The sequence below is a fragment of the Biomphalaria glabrata genome, chromosome 11 (genome assembly GCF_947242115.1).
Source record: "Biomphalaria glabrata chromosome 11, xgBioGlab47.1, whole genome shotgun sequence".
NCBI lineage: Eukaryota > Metazoa > Mollusca > Gastropoda > Planorbidae > Biomphalaria > Biomphalaria glabrata.
The window spans coordinates 32,189,534-32,207,670 of record NC_074721.1 but is presented as its reverse complement, the minus strand read 5'-3'; the positions used below and the strand labels follow the sequence as shown (position 1 = coordinate 32,207,670).

General features: G+C 32.8%; 1 protein-coding gene across 3 annotated transcripts in view; it reads right to left on the bottom strand.

Annotated features, from left to right (window-relative positions):
• Positions 1 to 198: 198 nt before the first annotated feature.
• LOC106069435 (contactin-like) overlaps positions 199 to 18,137 on the bottom strand; it is an 83,182-nt gene continuing 65,243 nt past the window's right edge. For all 3 annotated transcript variants that reach the window (XM_056004943.1, XM_056004944.1, XM_056004945.1), the window contains 14 exons: positions 17,430 to 17,567; positions 15,865 to 16,028; positions 14,052 to 14,184; positions 12,670 to 12,834; positions 11,736 to 11,843; positions 11,395 to 11,531; positions 9,889 to 9,987; positions 9,305 to 9,455; positions 7,758 to 7,879; positions 6,689 to 6,814; positions 6,210 to 6,273; positions 5,234 to 5,349; positions 3,552 to 3,729; positions 199 to 2,727 (listed from right to left, as the gene is read on the bottom strand). In XM_056004943.1, coding sequence (XP_055860918.1) covers positions 2,606 to 2,727; positions 3,552 to 3,729; positions 5,234 to 5,349; positions 6,210 to 6,273; positions 6,689 to 6,814; positions 7,758 to 7,879; positions 9,305 to 9,455; positions 9,889 to 9,987; positions 11,395 to 11,531; positions 11,736 to 11,843; positions 12,670 to 12,834; positions 14,052 to 14,184; positions 15,865 to 16,028; positions 17,430 to 17,567 — 1,823 coding nt within the window. In that variant the 3' untranslated portion in view covers positions 199 to 2,605. The remainder of the gene's footprint in view (positions 2,728 to 3,551; positions 3,730 to 5,233; positions 5,350 to 6,209; positions 6,274 to 6,688; positions 6,815 to 7,757; positions 7,880 to 9,304; positions 9,456 to 9,888; positions 9,988 to 11,394; positions 11,532 to 11,735; positions 11,844 to 12,669; positions 12,835 to 14,051; positions 14,185 to 15,864; positions 16,029 to 17,429; positions 17,568 to 18,137) is intronic.

The window sequence follows — 18,137 nt, the reverse complement described above, 5'->3', positions numbered from 1 at the left end:
TATTAAGTTAATAAAAGGGTTTTACTTGGCCATTTAGACTTCAAATAATAAGACTAAATCTTGTTCTGCTTTTAAAAGAGTTTTACCAGCAGCTATTATATTTGGTGGAAGTCAATGTAGCTGCTAATAGTTTATGCACATTATTCAAAATTTTAAGCTAAATTTAATATGTGAATACATTGAACTCCAACAAAGATCCCAGTATAACAGACGTTATATATTTTATTCATTAACATTATAAACAATTAAGCTTTTATAAGAGATATACATAGAATAATGAAAGTACATATATTTAATATTCCACAATAACTCACTGATATGAAGTTGTTGGTGTTGAAGTCTGGCTTAGGGAGAGTTTAAAACTTGAACATCTTATAGTGGCCTAAACAGGACTTTGATGCATGTTCAAAAAGAGTCTAAAGATAACAGAACTACAGATGGGTTGGTAATTGTATCACCTAAAACTGTAGGCCACCATCAAAAGACAGCACAAGAAAGAAAGAAATGCCCCACTTTTGGATATTAAAGGGAAAAAAAAACATTTGTCTCAAGTCTCATTATAGAGAATTTGTGGTGCCAAGCTATCCCATTAGAGTATGCTCATTTAAATGACATCATTGGTGTGCCAGTCAAAGCTAGATATTTGGATGCTGCTATTTCAGTAATACCATTGTGATTTTCTGGTATTTCATTGTGCATCATAAGTTCTATGAATTCCTTTTTTAAAAAAAAAAGGCTTGTGTGTCTGTGTTTTGTTGTGTTCAACAGAAATCTCTATTCTGTTGTAGCCTTCATAAATTACAGTTTATCTTGGAATGCATTTTTTTTGCAACTATTAATGTTAACATCTGGAAATCACAGAATGGGGGTAGGATTAATGTCTTCCTTTAATATTGCTGAAAATGTTGCTAAAATACCCAGCACCAAAATGTCTCAAATGCCATGATGCCTTGTCTTTTTTTTTTAATTTACACATATCTAGTTGGCTAAAATTCAGTTCTCATAGAGTGTGGCTTTTTCACAAGGATGTATATCTAATATAACTGTTAACAGATAGTGTGTGACTCATTTTCCACATTCAACAATAAACAATACTGCTCTTGTTCTAAACCAATCAGTTGAAGTTGAGCAATGGTCTATAACACAGAATGGTGAAGGAAATGTAACTATGTGCAAATTATAACAAGTTGTTGAATGGAAGGACCAAAGTGTATCAACATTATGCATGTACATATTTACAATGTTTATCAAACCTAACAACCAACATACTAATAGAATGCCATTCAATTAGGGCTCAACATATATTTTTAGTTTTACATCAATGAAAATTATTTTAAATTTTTTTTTTTTACTATTTTAAAAGCTAATAAAATTGAACAAAATTGATGAACAATCTTTAGTCATTAGTTTAGAAAAACAAAACAAATAACAACATATAAGTGACAAGTTAAATTAAATAGGCTTGGAACTCAATAAGGGCTAGTTTTTTTTTAGTCCAATACCTCCTTACACTATTTAGTCATGTCATTAAAAACAGTTACATTAGTTACATATATCAACAGATTTACTTACTAATTTCAATATGTTTTACAATTTTAAAAACATTTCACGGAACAATTTCACAATCATCAAGAAGTAAGATATTCAAAAACATGATATATCCATAAAACAATCACAGTTCCAACATATCATACGGAAGGCACAATAAATAAGACAAAAGCATTTTTCTAAGTCCTCCTTTTTTAAATATATTAAATCCTGGAACTATATATATATATATATATATATATATATATATATATATATATATTAGTATTTTGTATGAAAATAAAAGGATTGCTTTCACTGAGATCTAGAGGATAAGAGCCACAGGCTACTTCTGTTTAGTTTTATTTAAATTTAAAAAATAAGAGCTAAAAACTAAGCACATCATGATTATGTTGATCAGTGCTGTACTAATACATGATGAGAGCTAAAATACATGATCAGTGTGCTGTACTAATACATGATCAGTGTGCTGTACTAATACATGATGAGAGCTAAAACACATGATCAGTGTGCTGTACTAATACATGATCAGAGCTAAAATACATGATCCGTGCTGAAATACATGATCAGTATGCTGTACTAACACATGATCAGAGCTAAAATACAAGATCAGTGTGCTGTACTAATTCAAAACTCATCATCTTCAGCTTCCAATAAACTACTACTGAGAGCATGGATTTCTTTGTCGCAATAGGTTACCATTCACTCAATTGTAACGTTTTTTTTCAGCACCTTACACAAAATGTATACAAAAAAATAAGATTTCAATGTATTAATAAAATATGTCTTATTATTTATAATAGTACAAAATAAAAACTTTTGAAAATGATTTTTGCAACAAATATTTACACAAGAATTATTTGTTCACAGAGACATTTCACATCCCATGATTCCCAGCTGAATAAAAACAGCTGTGTTTGGTGTGTATACTCGCTATCATGTTTTTGATTGAGAAATTGTGTTCACTTTGAGCCTATATACAATGTCTTTCTATCCTCTCTCCATGCTTGGACACAATGAATTCATCCTCCAGCCTGTTACTGCTGGGTACTTGAGATCAGACTAATGCAAGAATGATGCCTACAACTATTATGACTATGTAAGATTGTATCTGAACACCAATAGAAAGGAAGGTATCAATGGTTTCTGCAAAGCTGGAGTCTATTAGAACTTGACCCTCTGGAAAGAGAAAAAATATGGCCAGGGTATTAAAAAAAATAATTTTTTATTGGAGGGGAGGGGTAATGAATAAATAACAAGAAAGTTTGTCATAATTTAATCAAATATTTGATTTAAGATTTTAAAAATTTTGATGGCCCCCAAAAAGAGATAAAAAATATATATATATTTTTTTTTTTTTTTTTTTTTTTTAAATATACCAAGTTTTGTTTTCAAAAAAAAAATTATATATATATATATATATTATATACATATATTATAGTTATATATATAACTTATTTGTATGTTTTTAGGTGTATTAGTTTGGCTTAAAAAATAAACTACCAATGCACATCACATATTTATACACTTTTCTTAACACAAGTTTTAATAAGCAGCGATTTATGTTTTTAAATAGAGCGTGCATGGCCAACACCAAATATCAGCAATTAGCCTTTCTCCTATTCAAAAAATGCAAAAAATCCTATGAAACGTTCACACTGGCCATAATCAGAAAGAGAATAAGCTAGACCTGGTGCTTATATATATATATGAACAAACAACATGCAAAATTTACTGTCAAGATTGCTTGGTAACAATGATGTTTCTGAGGACTAGGTTCATTTTTAGCAGCCTTCAAAAGGAAAAGCTCTTAAAATTAAGTTATGTTCATCAATCTGTCAATTGTAATCTCAAAAACTTGAAACTTGTGTCTAACCCTTTTGATCTTGTTTTACCTAGCTTTGCTTCTTAATTTCTAATTTTAATGCCAGTGAATGTAAAAATAAAGAAACACATGTCCTACAAACTAGGAAGAATATAAGACAGTTCAAAACAAAACTTACCAAATGTGAAGTAAGTTATGGGTGTCCTTGACCCAGTACCACCTTTTCCAACTGCTGCCAATCTTAAGGCATAAATCCTGTTATCGCTCAAGTTTGTTAAAACAGTTTCATGTGCACGCCCAGGAACAAAGACTTCTGTCGCTGAACGATAGTTCTCAGAGGCTACCCAGTAGAACAACTATTGAAAAAAATATTGAATGCAGTGTTGTAAATAAAAGTACCGAAAAAACAAAAGTTAAACAGCATAGTAAAAAAAAAAACTATTGCAACTATGAATATGATTAAGTTGAAATTAGTTGTGAAATGTTCAATGGAAAAATAAAGCTCTTATGACAAGATTCATATAAGTTAATTGATGATACTTAAATACATTTTTAGAAACCAGCAACACAGCTTATCATCACACAAGGTATTAGATATATCTTGGTATTAAAAACAGGACTGAATGTTGAAAATATTGCACATTTTTTCTGCTTTTAGCATAGGGGTTGATTGCAATTTGGATTACTAAGCCTCCAAGCCATTTACTAAGATATGGTTAACAAAATAAATTATTTAAATACTTTAAATTTTTTAAAGACTTTATTTCACAACACTAGTAGGAAGACAAGTTTACATCTACAGTGAACTCTGTGGAAGGCCCTAATTTCAATTATTCAAAGACAATGTGATCTATTGATCAATAATGACACTTCAATACAAGCAAGCTTGCAAGGGCTTCTTAGTATGTATAATGGCAGCTGCATGTTTAGCCAACATATATTTTCACAGTGAGTCCTGGGCAGTTGTAGCAAATTGTAACTAAATGAAGAAGTATAAGTGTATTGTATCTTACTCTTTAGCATTTAAAGTTTAGAAAAAAAACATCAACGAATTACAACACAGTTCTTATGCACTGATAGTGAAACATTTTCTAGAAAGACTATTTCTCAGACAAAGCCTACTAAAACACTTTAAAGACACAACAATGCCAGATGAACGATTTTCAAGACAAACTTTATCAAGAACTTTTCAGACCCAAACATTTTTTATGTCTGTAAATTATAGCTGACTTGAAGGATGATTGGCCAATCACTGCATTGTATTTGTATTGGGATCAGACGAATGCAAGAATGATGTATAAAACTATTATGACTACCAAATTTGTAAGATTGTATCTAAATACCAAGAATGACAGATGATATGATTAATGACATGTAAATGGAGAATGACAGATGATATGACGTGGGTTTGAACTAAAGAAAATAACTCACAGATTCTCCAACTATGATCAATCAATATTCTCGGTAAAAAGAAATAATTTCAAAATCTCCAAATCAAATTTACATAACCCGATTCACTAACACAAACTAAAGAAAACAATCCTCAGTCGAGAAATCCAAAATCATAACTAAAGTTTCTTAACACATTTACAAACTAGTTCAGGTCATTTATGCCCAATGGCATAAACAAAAATCACCCTACTTCGCACGTGGAAAAAATGGTTGGTCAGGGAGGAACAGGTTTACAGCAATATGATTAATGACATGGAAATGGAGAATGACAGATGATATGATTAATGACATGGAAATGCAGAATGACAGATGATTTGATTAATCACATGGAAGAATGGTAGTGACATGAAGAATGATTGGTGAAAATCAATTTCTGAGCAGTGAAATAATTTGGCCTGGAAAACTTACACTGTAGCCAGTCAAGTCTTCTTCCAGTACAGTGATGGTGACACCCCTCCACCAGACACGTGCTTGGTACTGGCCAGCAGATGTGACCCTAATCTCTTGGGGATAAGTTAATGGTTCTGTTGAAATAAAGAAGACATTTTGTAAAAAATTTTTTTTGCAATGAACTAAAAAAAAGATTCATGTTTAGTTTTCTTTTCATGTTTAAGGAATGTCACTCAGAATTGAAGATTAATACCTCCTGCTGGACTGTAGGGGATGGTTGTGATTAGCTATCACACCTGGGAAGGTCGATAGTCCTGAGTGTATACCACATGACCACGGAGCCATAGTTACTAGCATAAGTAAAAATAACAACTCTCTCTTCAAGATTTACAGATTCACATGGCAATTAAATGGCTTTCTAATCTTTTTGTAACCTAAAGGTTAGAGAATATTATTCCATCAGCACAATTAGCAATGGCATTTACTCTCCCCCTCAAGTTCAAGGAGGCATGATGGCTGAGCAGTAAAGTGCTTGGCTTCTGAACCAGGGTTCCCGGGTTTGAATCCTATTGAAGACTGGGATTTTTAATTTCAGGATCTCTGAGTTTACCCAGCTCTAATGGATACCTGACATTAGTTGGGAAAAAGTAAAGGCAGTGGGTCATTGTGCTGGCCACATTACACTCTCATTAACTGTAGGTCAAAAAAAACGGATGACTTTTACAGCATCTGCCCAATAGACCACAAGGTCTGAAAGGCGAACTTTACTTTACTTTTCAAGTTCCTTAGATCTAGGTGGACTTAAGAATCTTTCAGTTTTCTTGTTTCAAAGACCTTTATATAAGAAACTAACTAATTTAAAAAAAATAAATAATCCATGAACAAACTAGTCTTTCATAAGTTATCCACCCTTGATGTGGGGGGGAGTTAGATAAATAGTCTTGAAGCAAACTTTAACAGGTAAATTGTACAAACAAAAAAAATAAAAACTTACGAAAACTGTGTGTTTCATAAATATACCAACTTGATCTTGGGCCTAAACCTGCCTGATTGTACACCTGTTAAAAAATATCACAATAACTATTAACATTACTTGAGATGAAATACAAAGTATAGGATTCACATGTAGCCCTTTCATAAGGAAAGATTTACATGGAAAAGAAGAAAGATTAGAAGGTGAAGTTCAGGATGGGCAATGCTGGAGATTAGTTTAAATAACATAGAGTCAAGAGACAAAATTTACAATATTTTGTATCTACATAATAATTAGAAAACTGAGCTGTTGTAGAATTGGATTTTTTTTCTTCTTTTTATCTCTTTGGTTTGTCCACCACAAGTCCACTAACATTAATTCTATTTTTGTCAGCTTATTGAGTCTTCATTCTTATTCATTCTCTCCAATTCATTTCTCTTATTCCCTTGCAAGGGGTCAATGTGACTGAAACAAACAAAAAAAACAAACCATTAGTTTACCTGCACATCCACAACAGCATTAATGTCATTGGGTAAGCCAATGACTACACCCTTGTCGCAGTTGCCATAGTAACGTATAAACTGCCTATACAGGTCAGGGCTCTCACCTTCTATCCAGTAATTAATCTGATAGTTGAGAGGTAAAGAACAAAAAAATGGACTTTAAATGGCATTTAAAAAAAAAATTTAGTATATATGTAATGGACAAAATAATACATTCACAAATTAAAGATGGAAAAATAAAAACTAACTCTAAATAAAATGCTGAAAAAAAAGAAGAATTACTGTTATTACAATAGCCATCTTTCGGTATGAAAATACAATATATTTCAAAAATGAAATTGAGGCCACATAAATTCGATAGAGTTAAAGATGCTTTAGTTAAGAGTCAGAACCAAAAAAGATCTCTTTTCAACTGGAGGAACTGATGCATTAATTAATTAATTAATCTGTTTTTTTTAAAAGAACATCATGCGAATTGTAAACATTTAAAGAAGGAAATAGCTATCTTACATTTTATTCAAGAAAAAGCTTGTTAAGAATTATTACAGGAAACTATTTAGATTAGTATTCTTTTTTTTATAGATGTTTTATGTCTGTTACATTATCAAATCCATTTGAGCCCACATTGTAGCACCACATAAATACACCTATTATTGTGATAACTATAATTAGTTAATAACTAATAAATTGCCCTTTTTCAAGTATCCAATGCAACTATTCTGTATCTCCAGGTGATTTTGAAACTACAACTCAAATGTGTAACTATATTCTAATATATTTGAACATTTCTTGAATAAAGTGAGTCACAGTTGGAGTCAGTGCTTTGCTTCATAATAGGCCTATCTCTTAAATTATTTTAATATAAAATAATTTTTTATTTTTTAAAAAGAAAAGGTTGACATGTATATTCTAAAATATTAAGATGTTTTATGTATTAATCAATAAAATATTCTTATCACTGAGAGTGTTATAAAGGAATTATTATTATTTTTTGTTAATCGTAAAAACAGTAATATTATAATAATGAAATAACAATTTTCCTTTATTTCAAAAATATTTAATCTACCTGATATCCTAGAATCTTTCCTCTTGCAATTTCCCGAGTCTCAGCTAAAGGCTCCCACCATACATCAACAGCGGAGGTATTGTGTGTGACTGACTGTACATTCAATGGCGCAACCAATGGAACTATAAACAGAAGAAGAAAGAAGTGAGGCTTTGCCAGAGCTGTAGTTTCCCAAACATAATAATAAAGTTCCCTTTTCAAACCTAGTGGTCCTAAGATACACAACAATTTTTCTTCTTTGTCTCATTAGTAAAGGAATGGAATATCATCCCAAATACTGTCTATATATTATGATATCAAATGTATTATTGTGAAAGAATACAGAATTATTGCTTCATCTCACAATGTATATGACTTGTCTGTCCCTCTTGAATACAATACAGGCTTGTAAAAAAGTCATGTTACCCATTCAGACCTTGTGATCTATGGTACAGATGATGTAGAAGTCATCTGTTTTTATGGCCCACAGCCAACAAGGGTGTCATGTGGCCAGCACAATGACCAACTACCTTTACTTTCCCCAACTAATTTCAGGTACCCATCAGAGCTGGGTGAACAGAGGCATCTAGAAGATCCCGCCATACAGGCTTGTAATCAAATAATATTGTGGAACATGGGCAATAAGACAATAACTTGAACCAAACCAAACATAATATGAAGAGGCAGAGTAATTTATTGAAATAACATGAAATCATACTTATTAACTGACTACCAACTTAATCTTAAAATTTCCTAGAAATATTTAATCTTTTGGGACCTAATAATACAAAAGCATGAAGGATGAGTGCAGCCTTTCACATGGTTACACAGACCAAATTGTGCCCTACACATTTTGTTACATCTGATGCAGACAAAACTGTTGGTGATTTCAAGACTACTGTATTTCCTATACCCTCTATAGTTAATTTGCTGTACTCTTAGATATTCAAGACCACACCTTCTGTGCTTGCTGTTTTGACTCATTGTGACAAACAAACAAACAAGTATAACTTTTTTTTTAAATCTTAAAAAAACAAACACAAACAAAGCTTATCTTAGAGAAAGAACAACTATATCAATAATGTAAAGTTTTTTTCCCCTTATTCCATATAAAACAAAATAATTGATTACCAATAATTAATTTTCTTTTCTTTTATTGATTCATGTTTTATTAGGTACAATAAATGATTGTTTAAAGTATCAACGTCATTAAAGAACGCCTGTGAGAGAAATAGTGTTAGCCATTATTTATTATTAAGGGGACTAAACCCTAAAAATTTTAGCCATATCTATGAACACTGAAGGATTAATTTCCTTTGTTGGTATAAAAAAATATTTAATTACCCGTAATTAATTGACTAATTGGTTAATTTCTTTCATGCCTTGTCTATGACAATAAATTATTTTGCAAAGTTTCAACTTGATCCGATAATGGGTGTGGCAGAAAAAACATGCACACATTTTTTACTTGACAGAGTGAATAGATATAAGCTTTGTAAAAAAAAAAAATTAAAGAGGCCACCTGATGGCTTAAAAGTTGAGGCTAGTCTCAAGTATTTAATACTTACTTCCATCAGCTGAATACACCTCTGCTACAGAAGAGTTTGGACCAAAGCCAAAAGAATTATTTGCTTGAATGATCACTTCATAAATAAGGTAATAATTGTCTACACCAACTTGCTTGACCATCATGTCCTGATTGGGATCCACGATATAGTCCTTTTTGAAAATACAATAGCATTAGGGTGATATAAAATACCAATAGGTGCAATAACTTAGAGCTATATGTTTCTATAGGACCAACATAGGTATAGGTAGTTAAATTCATAATTGTAGCTTATTAAAAGACATTCCTTTAGGGAACAGTACAAGGGAAAAGATGAAGAGGCAGACAGAGAAAGTGATGGTAAGACAACATAAAAGAATGCCTGGAATTGTAAGAGGTTTTATCCAAGGCAAAAGACAGAGAGGAATGGAGAAAGATAATTGACAGATCTTGCATGGTGCCTCAACAGTCCAGCAGACTAGGGGATAAGTGAAGGTGAAGTTGTTTTTTTCTTCTTCTTTCTAGTTCTTAAAAAAATCCTGTTAAAATCTGAATGTATGAATATATTGAAATTAACATTTAAAAAAAAAAAAAAGTTACACTGACCACTATCCACAGACCACCATCCTTGGATTTGTCATTCTGTTGTCTCCAGTAGATCTTGTAATTGACAGTGGTTGATCCATACTCTGACCTATGGAGAGGCTGAAACATAACAAATACAGGTCACACATTGGACTTAATGCAAAATGTAATTTGAACAACATTACAAGATCAGTAAGTACAGACTGATGATCAGAATACATGAATTTACTCAATAAAAATTGTGGACATGTCTGACAATATGAGTATGTACAAAATAAAAAGTTCGTGATCTTTTTAAACTTTTGGTACATTTTAGACATTTCTCATCAGAGTATGAAATTAGGAATATTACAAGTCACGGTTGCATATAGTATTGTAAAGTTTCTAAGCTTATTTTTTTTATTGATAATAATGGAAAACAAAAATAGGAGTAAAAACTAGAATAACATTTCAGCAGAAAAAGTTTTTATTTAATTTCATTAGAAAATTGTGATTCTTTTTCTTTTTCCAGCCAGCTGGGAGCTCTTTTGCAAATTGTGCTAAGGAAAAATAGTGTGCTGTTCTCTTCAGTTGTTCAGCACTGCCTTACAGGGTGTTGGTTATGTGATAATAAGTAAAATTTTAACTCAAACAGATACAAAGACAGAAAGCAAATGATTGGTAATGAATGTTAAGAGAGAACAGTTAACTTGCTTTGAGACATACTTAAGGAGTATTATTTCTAAAGACAGGAACAGCCAGAGCAATAAATTTCAGGTGAACGCAAGGAGAGAGGTGGTGCGGTGGCTGAGCAATAAAGTGCTTGACTTCTGAACTGAGGGTCTCCGGTTCTAATTCTGGTGAAGACTGGGATTTTTAATTTTGGGATCTTTGGGCGCCTATAAGTTCACCCAGCTCTAATGGGTACCTGACATTAGTTGGGGAAAAGTAAAGGCCACATAAACAGATGACCTTTACATCATCTGCCCTATAGACCACAAGGTATGAAAGGGAAACTTTACTTTACAAAGAGAGAGAAAAAAAAAGCCAGGGGTGTCATTATCATTCTTTAGGAGATATTATCATAACATAATGAACTGCAGTTTCAATGCAGACATTTCTCTAGTAAAGACTAGGTTATGAATTATTTATTGATGTCTATTCAGCCATTCAGTTCAGCTCTAAGTTTTCACTATAATTACTCAAATACAAATAGCCCAGCAAAAGAACAAATTAATAAAAAATAGAGGCCATTTTAAAGGCAAGGCTTCTCATGATTGTTTATTCATTAAATGTTTTTCAATGCAAGTTGATGTATTCTAATTTAAAATAAATTCTATTTTCCGATAAAAGCTTATTAAGTAAATTATAGTCAAATCCGGTTAATCAGACTATCCACTTGTTCAGACTGAATTCCAAATTCATTATACAGTCAAATCAGGTGAATCAGACTAGCAGGTTATTAGGACCAAATGATGATGACCTTACATGGTCTGATTCAACTGATTTCATTACATAATGGAAGATAACTCTTTCACTGATCCTTACATCCCATCTTATGACCAGATCTCCTACGGAGCCACCGCCACCTCTTAGATTTCTTGGAGCTATTGCTGGTGCTGCTGAAAACATCTGAATGTAAGGTGATGGTAAACTGGGATCACCTCGACCATACTCATTTTGAGCTGTGGAAAGGAAACAAAAATTTACAAATAAACAAATTCAAAATGTAAAAAGCATAAAAAGATTGCACATCTAAAAAGTTTTCCAATTAAAAACAAAACATTAAATAAGTTTCTTTCTTAATAAATAAAAGTGTATAAAAGAATAACTCAACAGTTTGATATTTATGGTGTTATTCAAACAATGAAACTGAGAAATCAACTTACCAACAACTCTAAATCGATAGCCACTGCCTGGGTTAAGCCCTGTTACTGTATAAGAATGTTTGTTTTCGTTCACATCATTCTGTCTGTAACTGTCAGCAACTAGTATAGCTGTAGAGTCAATTATATATTCAGATTCACTACACAATTAAAGTTTTCAAGCACTGTATTACATTTTGATTCTCAAAGCACTAAAAGGAAAGTTTTACTTCAAAAGTAATAAGATCCAGAAGTAATTGGCCTATTCTTATTAAGGGGGGGGGGGGGGAGGGATCTTACGAGTATATAACCAAAAGCTAATTGATGAATTGACCTTGGTGAGAATAACATTGATAATAAGCTACTTCAGGGGCATGGTGGCTGAGTAGGAAAGTGCTCAGCTTCTAAGGTGAAGAATCTCAGGTTTGAATCACAGTTAAGGCTGGGATTTTGAATTACAGGAAGTTTAGGATGCACTTAAGTTACGCACTTATGTTCAGCCAGCTCTAATTGGTACCTGACGCTAGTTGGAAAAGTAAAGGCGGCTGGTCGTTGTGCTGGTCACATGATACCCAGCTTGTAAACCATTTCTGACCCATTGATCATAAGATCTGAAAGGAGTACTTAGACTTTACTTTCAATAAATAAACTGCTATACAATATAATGGCAGAAACTCCACAGTTTAAACCATTCTTCTATCTCTGAAATAAAACCTTTTTTTTTTGGTTTAAGGCTAACAAGCTCTTTATGCAGCCAGCATAATTACCTAGCTATTTTAAATATCTCTTACTAGTGTAGCCTAATATCACCAGGTAGACTCAAAATGAAAACAGTCCTATACTGTGGTTCAATCTTAAATGTTACATGCTATGTCCCAATGCTCCTACAGTGAAAATATCCTACTTAAAGTCTTGGCTACAAATTCTAGTAATTGATATATTTAGAAAGTATCCTAACCATCTGTCTCAGTCCAATCATTGGGGAATTCATCACTTGCATACTGAATAAAGTGAGCAATGATTTGCCCCCCACTGCCAGAGCCTGCTGTCCAAGCAACTGTAGTTTGGCTGGATGTCGTAGTTCCTGGTAAGGTGTGTACTCCTGCAGCCTCTTTGGGTGGACCTACAAGCAGAAAGTTACATTCATGAACATCAACAAAGTTATATATCATTAAAGTCATCAATGGCGGATTTGAAACAGATCAAATCCTATGAAATGTTCACACTGGCTATATTCAGAGGAGCTTATAATATATTATATATATAATATATTTAATTATATATAATATATCAACAAAGCAAGCAAAATTATGTCAAAATTTAAATATATATTAAATTTGTATCATATATTAACTCAATTAACTGCAAAAGGCAGCAATAACACACCTAAAGACTATTTAACTTAATTTAACTTAATAATTAGGCCTATATAAATATAATAATGATTTATGATGCAATAAATCTGTAAAATTAATCTTAGTTCACCAAAAAAAAAATATCTGCATAAACTAGGTAGAGACTAAAGCCCTTATAAAACTTCTCCTTTCCAGATAGAAAGGTCTTGAATAAAAACCCAGTCAATATAGCCATTAATTGTTTTTCAAAAGTTTTATGTAAAGAATTAAGGTGAATAGAAGCAAAGTTCTCAAACTAACTGAAGTCAAAAGTAAAAAAAACGATAGAAATGCAGAGAATAAACCTATAGACAATCAACTCTGTAACAACAAAATCCCAAAATATCAAGATATACAAAGTTTGTATAGAAAAATGAGCCATAAGAAATTACATAGAAGACTTTTGGAGCTGGCTCATTATTCTACAAAAAAAACACCAAAATCATGGTCCCTGAAATATGGTTCCCCATATAAGACCTTATGATTCAGGAGCAAAAGTAGACAATCTGTTTCTCATGCCAACAGATATGATTGAGTGTTATGTGACAAGCAAAAAGAAAACAAACATTATTTTGGTCTCCTAAAAAGATACTAAATGTACTCATAAAAAAATTATGGAAGTGCTTTCTAGTTCTAAATGAATCTCCCCCTCTAAACAAGACAGAAACATATCCAATCCTTGTGAGCTTATAAGACATACAAATCTATCTATGGCTGTGATGTAAGTTGGCAACAAATCTACCTGGGACTGTGATGTAACCTAATTACAAATCTACCTGTGACTGTGATGTAACCTAATTACAAATCTACCTGTGACTGTGATGTAACCTAATTACAAATCTACCTGTGACTGTGATGTAACCTAATTACAAATCTACCTGTGACTGTGATGTAACCTAATTACAAATCTACCTGTGACTGTGATGTAACCTAATTACAAATCTACCTTTGATTGTAACATAAGCTGACTTTGACTGGCTGTTGAATGGTGTCCTGACTGTACAAGTGTACATTCCTTCATGTCTGAACTGGGCATTGACCACATACAATCCATTGGAACCTTGGTTAGCATCTTGAACCTACAGAGCAATACAGGGACAGGTTGACATCATAGCTAGGCAGATTGTCTAACATATTACTCAGGAAGAATGAGAGATTCATTATGATCATAATTAAAAATGTTCTTTATATCTTCCAAAGAAAGAAACAAATTTCATGAGACCAGGAGGTTAGGTTAAATTCATGGGTAACTAAAATAAAAGCTAATCAGTGTCATAGGGCATTAAATCCTTATGTTGATTGTTTTGTAAAAATGTTTTACATGTTTCAGATGTTCCTTCAGAGTTGAAGATAATTTATTTCCTAGTCCAAACCTCCCTCAGGACAATGGGGGATGGCAGTGAGCAGGGTATGAACCCGGGACCATCAACAATTCTGAACAACAGTCCAGCATGCATACTGTATGACCAGACATCCACCCAAATATTCTCCTGATAATGTCAAATGCCCATGAGAGCTGGTTGTGTTCAATGTAGTCCAAAATATAAATAGAGAAACCACCTTTATCAGGATTCAGACTTTGCTATACAAATTTAAACTTCAGTTCAACATTAATTGTGTTTTTATGCTCAAAGTGCTCTTACTGTTTGAATGCTTTGTTTCAAACTGTTTTAAAACCATGTATGTTTGTTAACAGTACTATAAAAATTCATTGAGACAGCTGGAGGTTTCTTACAAAGGCAGCAGGATACACATTTGAGATCAGAAGAAAATCCACTGCAGATGACAGATGTAGATGGCAAAAAGGAAACCTAGATTGACCACAGCCAGACAATGGCTATGTCTGTGATAAATGTGGCAAAATATGTAGGTTGAAGCTGGGACTCTATAACCACTTGAAATACTGTACTCCTCATTAATCTCTAAGAAAAGACTTATTATCATACATTCTATATTATAATTAATATGGTTCGACTGGGCAGGGCACATATCCCGAATGGGGGACGAATTTATGCCAAAGGCAGTCTTTTTTTTTGATAAGCTGAATGGTGGTGAACATAACAGTGGTATACCACAGAAACACTTTAAAGACCAGCTCAGGCACCAACTTGCCAACCAAAAGAAAATTCACTGCCAAGGACAGAGGTAAATGGGAAAAACAAAATCTAAATTGACCACTGTCGGACAATGGTTATGCTTGCCCTGGATGTAGCAAACTATGTAGGTCATAGCAGGGGCTGTTTAGCCATGAGAAATACTGCATTCCTCATTAATCTTCAGACTCAAAGACAGCCTATTATTATTAAAAAAATTTCCACCCATCTCAGTAGCACTACATATCAAGGAAGGTCTTGCTTGAATTAAATTAAAAGTTCCCCTTTTAGACCTTGCAATCTATAGGGCAGATGTTTTTAAGGTCATCTGTTTCTTTGGAAAATGGTTAATGAGCAGGGTCAGCACAATGACCATCCACCTTTACTTTCCCCAACTAAAGTCAGGTACCCATTAGAGTTGGGTGGACTCAGGGGCGCCCTAAAAATCCCAAAATTCAAAATCAGTCTTAACTGAGATTCAAACCCAGGACACCAGGTTCTGAAGCTAAGCGCTTAACTACTAAATTAACTTTTCCTTATTACCAAAAGAAATGAAAAACAAACAAAAGAATTGATCAATTGCATTGAGTTACCAGTCTTTTCTTTCTTTTCATACTTGCTTTGTAAAAGTGAACACATAAAATCTATTTAGAAAGAAATAACTACCACTTTGTAGTACATCTCTTCAAGGAAAAGAGGAAATCCATTGAATGTCCATTCATAGACCACATCCATTCCATTAGGATGACTGGCATCACAGTTTAAAAATATTGTTTTGTTAATAATGACATCTTGTTGATCTGTTGGTCCCAAGATGATAGTGGTGCCCTCTGTGTGTAGGAAATAAACAAATATAATACAAGTAGGACTATATACAAGGACGTGCATGTAAGGAGTTCAGATAATACAATTTTTGATATGCAGCATTATATGAGGAAGGAAATTTCTCATTGCTATTGTCTGCATGTAGCCCTGTAATTGGTGTCTATTTATTATTGCAAACAATAAACCTTTATCTACCAATGAATGATCATTAATACACTGATGCCACCATGTTGATTAAAAAAGATCTAGGTTCACAGTCAGCAATAAGCAAACAACTACCATTAGTGTCATGGCGGAAACTATACTTTATATCTTGAATGAGAGCACCTTTGTGCACCTTATCTTATCTTATCTTATATAATACAGACGTTACTTCAAAAAAAGAAGATGATTACATCCTACGCATCATGCATTTAGTCATGCATAGTAACCAATGACCTAAATTCTGCCAAGTCACTTGTTTTCCTGGCTAGCTCAGGCAACCCATTCCATGCTCTAATAGCGCCAGGGAAGAAGGAGCATTTGTACAAATTAGTCCTATCATAGTAACCAATGACCTAAATTCTGCCAAGTCACTTGTTTTCCTGGCTAGCTCAGACAACCCATTCCATGCTCTAATAGCGCTAGGGAAGAAGGAGCATTTGTACAAATTAGTCCTATCATAGTAACCAATGACCTAAATTCTGCCAAGTCACTTGTTTTCCTGGCTAGCTCAGGCAACTCATTCCATGCTCTAATAGCGCTAGGGAAGAAGGAGCATTTGTACAAATTAGTCCTATCATATGGAACGAGAAATGTGCCTTTATCTTTGTGTCTTTCTGAGTTTTTTTTTTAAAGTTGTTTTTGTATTTGAAGATTATGGTTCAGTGTATCAATAAGTAGGGCTATATATATATATACAAGAACAGTGCATGTAAGGAGTTCAGACAATATAATTTTTGATATACAGCATTATATGAATGTGGGATCAAGGTATTGAGAAAGTAATGTCTTACATCAATATAAATAAATAAATAAAAAAACTTCTTTTCACTTTTTAAAAATATTTTTATAATTAGTCTAATTCTGTTAAATAAAGCTACTATGTATATTTTGCAAACTAAAATGAGCATATGTCAGTCTTTTAAAAATTCTAAAATATCTAATGAATTTTAGATAAGTGGTACATTAAAAAAAGCAAACTTCGATGAACTAGATCTGAAATCTTATGTTTTTAATTTCCATTCTTTAGAATTCAAGCCACACAAAAAGGTAAAAAAAAATTAATAGTAAAAATTTCCTTCTCATTGAAAAATCATAAATTTTTTAGAATAATTAATTTAAAAAAAGGAAAAGAATTTGATAGTATAATATTGGGATTTAATACTAAAATTGAAAAGGGTAAAAACTGATTGATGATCACTTACCAGCAATGGTCAAAGTTGTAGAGCCTTCAATAACTCCATATGTATTGGAAGCTTTGCAAGTGTATCTGCCTTGATCTCCATTGGTCAGTGAAGTGATAAACAAATTACCATTACTTAATATTGTGTACTTTGAACCATCTGAAGATACATTGTTAACATACACATTTTAAAAAATGTTTTCACACACTTGATAACTGATTTTAACATTGGTACATACAAAAATAATCTTAAGCTACTTGTGTTCAACTGTCATGCAAGTGGCTTAGCAAGGGATTTGAGAGTCCGGGGGGGTTGGCATTTTTAGGGGCACCTGCATTTTGACATTTGATATCTTGACAAGAGATAATGTACTTAAGAAATATACAAGTCTAATGTGTGGGATAAATGCAACATGCTAACTAATTTACATAACAAGATGAATAGCAAGATAATATGGCATTGGCTTAATATTTAATGTAAATCAATTTTGGACACTCATTTGGGGGCCCCCCTTAAGTGGGGGCCTGGGGGATTTTCAAATTTGGAGCCCCTTCCCCTCACCCTAGCTATGCCACTGTGTCATGCCCAAAGACACAAGTCAGCTAGTAGATTGAAAAAGATGATTCCTTGATGTGAGTCAAAATTTGCAAGTGTGTAAATTTCCAGATCCTCCCAGAAATCCTTGAAGATATGTTAAAGTTCAACAAGATTGTGGGGACTACGAAAGAT